Source organism: Diceros bicornis, chromosome 37 (genome assembly GCF_020826845.1).
Source record: "Diceros bicornis minor isolate mBicDic1 chromosome 37, mDicBic1.mat.cur, whole genome shotgun sequence".
Lineage (NCBI taxonomy): Eukaryota > Metazoa > Chordata > Mammalia > Perissodactyla > Rhinocerotidae > Diceros > Diceros bicornis.
The window spans coordinates 25457996-25463995 of NC_080776.1; the positions used below are offsets into that span (position 1 = coordinate 25457996).

The 6000-nt window shown below is 50.6% G+C and overlaps 1 protein-coding gene across 2 annotated transcripts in view; it reads left to right on the plus strand.

Annotated features, from left to right (window-relative positions):
• Positions 1 to 4975, plus strand: part of UBE2F (ubiquitin conjugating enzyme E2 F (putative)) — a 56557-nt gene extending 51582 nt beyond the window's left edge. For both annotated transcript variants that reach the window (XM_058533289.1, XM_058533291.1), the window contains 2 exons: positions 155 to 217; positions 4216 to 4975. In XM_058533289.1, coding sequence (XP_058389272.1) covers positions 155 to 217; positions 4216 to 4266 — 114 coding nt within the window. In that variant the 3' untranslated portion in view covers positions 4267 to 4975. The remainder of the gene's footprint in view (positions 1 to 154; positions 218 to 4215) is intronic.
• The last annotated feature ends 1025 nt before the right edge of the window (positions 4976 to 6000 follow it).

Genomic DNA, 6000 nt, shown 5'->3' on the forward strand with positions numbered 1-6000 from the left:
CAGAAGAACTTCAGTTCTTAATGGAATTTCTCAACTCTCTAGGTCCTTTTATTGTTCACTGATTAGATTTCTGTTGCCTGGTTCATTCAATGAAGACTTATAACAGAAAAACAGATTCTTTCCATTGTTTACTTTGAGTTTCTCTCTTTTTAAGGATCTTTTGAATTTTGATGATCCACTGAATATTGAAGCTGCAGAACATCATTTGCGGGACAAGGTAAGCTACTAACAGGAATGTTCTACGTGGATGTATTTGGTAAAAAGATAATTATTGTCTCTTGATAAGTATGAAATTGAGAATGTGGGGTCCAGGACTAGGATGTAAAGCAATTTATAAATAATGTGTTATAACACGTGAGTGGTCTCAGTAAAGTGTTTGACCCAAGGTCGGTCAGAAAGGGTTTTATTAGATGTGATTTCCTAGTAGAATTCAGTGAGTAATTTAAACCAGGCAACTGTTACTTCACCTTGTTAACAGACCAGGCAGATAGAAGGGAGAATGTCACACCCACCAGCACCCTCTTGGCTCCTAGCCAGCTACGTCACCCCTCCACAGCTTCCCATGAGCTCATACACAAGCATGCCTGTTTGGTTTTGGCCCCAGATAATTGGATGATATTTATAACTCCTAATCTTCAATTCCTTTTTTTTAAAACTTCCTTCCCCTCCAAGTCAATGCATAAACTATCGCTCAGTCATTTTAGGAGCTGTTAATATTCCATAAAGTGGCTCTACCATACTTTTTTTAACCATTCCTTATTGGTGGGCACTTGGGTTTTCCCCACGGGGTTTTTATCTGATTACAAACGATAATGCAGTAAATGTTCCGTGTACACACATCCTTACAGAGTGCATGAACAAGGCATCGGATCTGGAGCAGGAGGCTGGGAGATGGCCCTGTATGCTTGGACAAGGCTGTTAAGAGGTTGCTCAGCCTCACTTGGGGCCAAGCTAGTTAGCTAGTTAGGCCCAAGTGGGCAGCACTGCAGTGCTGACTTGGTTTAGTCAGAGAACCTCGCCTTTCATTTTCTGAACCAGATTCCCTGAGAATCCTGGCCGACCCCAGCAGTCTGCCCCTAACACTGTTGGATTGGCTGGCATTGCTCTGAACATATAAAGTTCTAAAAGCCACTAGGTTGATTCTAAGTATCGTACTTAACATTAAGAGCAAGTGCTTCTGTTTATGTAAGACCTACTGTGTGCCAGGGTGTGCAGGGCGTTTTAAATGTGCTGTGTGTGATGTTCACCACAACCCTGAACAGAGGGGCAGGGATGCTGCCTCAGCAGGGCCCCGAGGAGTGGGCAGGAGTGTCCCTGCCAGAGACCCAAGAGCCGCGCCTACTTGCCTGTGTCCTGTGTGACAGGCACAGTGAGGAACAGGGAGTCCTGCAGCAGGACTTGAGGGTCAGTGGGTGCTTTTGGTCAGGCGGAGGAGGCTGGCTGTCAGGCCAGCGTGTTTCCAAGGAGGTCGGGAGGTAGCAGAGGTCCTCGGATGATGTGCCCGTGGTAAGACGGCTCTGGGCCGGGCAGCCCCCTCAGCCTGTTCTCACGGCTCGCCCACCTTCAATGGTTGGCCTTCCGCACCACCTTTGGGCAGCACTGGCTGGGTTGTGTGGCCTGGCAAAGCCTTGGTTTGTCCAGTGCGCTGACAAGCCCTTGCAGGCGTGCTCCGGGGCTCTGTGCCTTTTCAGGAGGCTCCATTCATGTTGTAACTCCACCTGTCATTGTCGTGGACAAGGACATCCCCACTCAGGACTGTGGCTGTTGGCAGCCCTTGTGGACTCAACCTTGTCAGGGAAGGAAAGCGATGATAATAGGGAACGCTCCTACAGAGGCAGGTGGGGAAAGATGTCACAAATCGTCTTTTTTTTTCTTGGAAGGTTGCTTCGTACTCTTTGTATGAAATAAGGGGAAGACTTACAGTTTATAAAATTTTAGTCCCAGTAAGATGGGCCTAAAATCCTCGAAACAGTGATTCCTCTACATGAATTCTGAGAAGTGTCCCATCCCCACCCATGCCCTCCTGCCGAGTCATGGTCACAGTTACTGCACTTTCTGCTTCCTTTATTTTGTATTCACTGTTCATCCCAAATTTGACTTGTGGCCACTGAAGTGCCAGGTAGAGTGCTAAATGCCCAGGATAGATGAGTGGACAGATGGTTCCTGTCCCCATGGAGTGGACATGCTAGTGGGAGGAGGCCGAGTGCAGATAAGCAAACATAACATGTGGTGGGGGGGTCCTGGGGGTCAGGGGGTGAGGGGTGTTGCTATTTTATGTGAGGTGCTCAGGGAGGGCCTTTCTGATGTGAACCAAGTGAGGAAGCGTATTCCAGAGAGTAGAACAGCCAGTGCAAAGGCCCCAAGGCGGGAATGTGCTGGGCTGTTCAGGGAAGAGTACAGAGGCCAGCCTGACTAGAGCAGGGGAGCAGGACAGCAGTGACGTGATGGTAGCAGCAACCTTGAGGGGCCCTTGCATGTGCCAGGCACTGTCCCAGGCACTTCCGCGAGGGCATTTGTTCCCCTGACAACTCCACAAGGCAAGGAGTCTTATTATCCCTGATTTGCTGCTGAGGAAGCAGAGCCACCAAGAAGGTGAGAGACTTGCCAGGAAGGGGCAGAGCCCAAGATTTGGTCTTCACTTGGTCCTGCTCTGTGGGCCCCCAGGCAAAGTGGCAAGTGGGAGGCAGCAGAGGCCTGAGCATAGAGGGCCTTCTGGAGGCCATGGACTCTGGGCTCTGTCCTGGGTGAGATGATGAGAGCAAAGGGGATTAAGACTAATAAGCAGAGGCACTTTGGGTCCTGAGGGCAGGATGTGGGGTGGGGGGTGCCTATGGGGTCTTCACTTCACATCTGTGAGCCTCGGCTGTGGCTCCTTACTAGCTGACAGTGTTGTCGGCTTCTGGGTACCATGGAAACGACCTTGGGAGAGTTTTTGCTAGAGGCAAGTCAGGGCTTCTACACAGCCCATCTTTCCTGTGGGCTGAGGACTGTGTGGGAGCCTCTGAATGCAGTCCTGTCAACAAGTGCGGGCATTGGTAGTCAGGGCCACCTGGAGTGCCATCATAGCTCTCCACTTTCTCAGCTGAGACTGTGAGCAAGTCACCGAACCATTTCCAGAACTTTAAAACTAGGAACCTGCCCTGACCTTGCAAGGGTGACTGTGCAAATTAAGTGTGGCAGAAGAGCAGGCCAGCTCAGTGCTCCAGTGCCTTCTAAGTGTGACCCCTGGAAGAGACGCAGCTCCAGGCAGCGGCTCGCCACAAGAGGGCGCACGTCAGCACCCACCAAGAGCTGTGCTGTGCCGTGCTCCCTGCACAGTGGGAGCCACGTGGCCTTGCGCCTGTTACTTGATGGGATGGAAGCAGTGTGACCCCACGGGACATCAGTGACCTGGCAGCTGTGTTATAGGAGTAAGAGGGTGGAGAGCCTGCCTGTCAGATTACACAGTGTCCTGCCACTAAATGCAGCCGTTCTGAGGTGGGCAAGGCCCTCCCCCAGTCCTGCAAGGCCAGGGAATTTTGCTCCTAACTTAGAGAGAACAGACCTGGGGGACACACCTGGGTGCCGGCTCAGATCTGAGGTGGCTTTCCCTCCCCACCCATCCTGACCTGGGAGATCCCCAGATCCATGGGGAGTCAGTCCCGGCTCCCAGGTGGCTCTGCTTGATGCCCAAGGAGGGATCTTTGCTCTAAGCCCACCCCTACTCTCGGGCAGGGTGGTCACCCTGATGGTGGGCTGCACTTAGGCCATGAAGAGTGGACACACTTGAAATAGGCAGCCAGGTCCAGAGAAGTCGTTCTCGGAAGACACTTCCTTAGAGCAGCAGCCACGGCTCAACACTCATCTGTGGTCAGGAGTCCTGGCCTGACTCGTCCACACTCGTGGGGCTCGCTCTCCCCATCTGCAAAATGAAGGGTCTTAGGATCCCTTCCTCTTAGAGCTTCTGTTTATGTCCCCAGGCCCAGCACTTGGGCACAGTGTCTTGCACACAGTGGGCATGCAGAGTAGTGGGAAACAGCGCTCAGCTCCACAGGTCTCTGATTATCCTGCCACCGTGGCGACCGGAGGGTGGAGGCCAAGCCCTCTGCACGCTCTTGAGAGCTCACAGCGGGTCCTCAGCTCGGGTTAGGTCCGACTTCTTCCTGAAGTGTCACTTCCCCTCACTAACTCGCTCCTCCTCTTCTCCTTTCTCTCCTGATTGCTCTCGCTCCACAGGAGGACTTCCGGAATAAAGTTGAAGACTACATTAAGCGTTATGCCAGATGATAGGAGGAGAAGACTGCAGGGCCGTGGACTGTGTGTTAGAAGTTTGTCTCCAGCTTAAACCAAGAGGGAGCCCTCTTCCCCAGTCCTCGTGCTCCCTCTCAGTCCCACTGGGTCGTCCGAGTCCTGTGACCATGTTGTCCCGAGGAAGAACCTCTTCACGATTGCCCATTGTAGACGGAGAGTTCCGCATAAATACAGCAAGAAAATGTGTTTGGGGTTCTAAAGAGTTGTCTGCTTACCTTAACATGTTTACTTTTTGAAACTGTACTGTATAGGCTGTTGATGAGAAGTTGTAATGAACTCAGAATTGAGGCTTGAGCTTGCTTCTTCCCCTTGTACCCAATAAGATCACTTCCCTGCACAGGTGATGCTAATGATGTGCTCAGTGTAGCTCGCAGATTGGTGATAAGAAACCCGCTACAAACTGATTGGATGCCAGTTCTCTTAGCTCCTCCACGAATGTTGGCCCTGCCTAGATGTCGTGAAACTTCCCAGAATGCATAGAGTCATTCACTGTAGATCTCTTACTGAAATGCGTATTTTATTTAATGTAAGTATATTTTGGAACAGATTTGTAATTTGTACAATTTAATGCTTTAATTATTTTTTTCTATTCTCATTTAGTTTGTATTTTCATTGTATAGAGCAGACAGAAAGATGTTGGGTGAAGCAACTATTGAAGAGAAATACAAAGAAGATATGAAAGACACATTATTCATTCTGTCCAAATGCAATGAGAATTTGGCTTTTAAAAATCAGCTCCTTTGCTTTCAGGTCCAGATGGGGCAAGGAAGTTTTGGAATCCTTTGAAGCTAGATCTGGATGATTTAAAACAAAAAAAACCCAAAAAGCAGGGAACCCTTTCTCACATGCTGCCCAGAGGAAACTCGCTGGAGCCCAGACCAGCCGGGGGCGTTGGGTTTCTGCAGTGGTCGTGTGCTCGTGGGCCAGTAGCGATCCCTGTGTAGCTACTTATCAGAGAGCCAGACTCTCGTGCCTGAGGGACAGAAGAGATACCTTGGGAATCAGCCCAAATATTGTCTGATGCCACTGAGACCGTACCTGTGGCCTCTGAGTTTGCTGTGGTTCTGGGTCCTGAATGGAGGATGAGTCTCCTAGGCCTTGGAGGGCCGGGAATCAGCAGCAGCATATAGCCATACTTGGTCAGTCAATGCACTTCAGAGTAAGAACACTGAAGAGAGGCACATAGATTTACTCCACCATTTAGACATCTGAACCAGTGAAATCAAACACAAAATACATATTTGTGTGTCTCCTCTGCTGCCTGCCTAGCACGCTCAAGATAAACTGACAACCTCTTAGACCTCTGGATTCCCCCCCGTCTGCCGTCTTCCCCAGTCTGGTTTGTTTTTCTTAATTTCTAATATAATCTCTGATTATGAGATCAGTCTGTCCTGGAGGTCTGCAGGGGAGGAAGGCAGGCCATGCTTCCCATTTGTAATCAGTAATTGTGCCCATTAGACTTGAGGGTGCCCTGGGTAACAGGCCACACCTCTGGTGCTCTGAGCAGGAAAGGTGGGGCTGGACTAAGGGCATGGTGGCATCTCAGCGGCTCAGAGCCTTCAGGGAGGTACAGTAATCCCTGCCTCCCAAGGCCTGGGAGAGCCACTGCAGTTTACATACTTACTTGGAGCTCTGCCCAGTGTCACAGGAACTTGCCAGCTAGGCACTGGGCTGTCCTCTGCTAGGGGGTCAGACCAGCAGCTGGCCCAC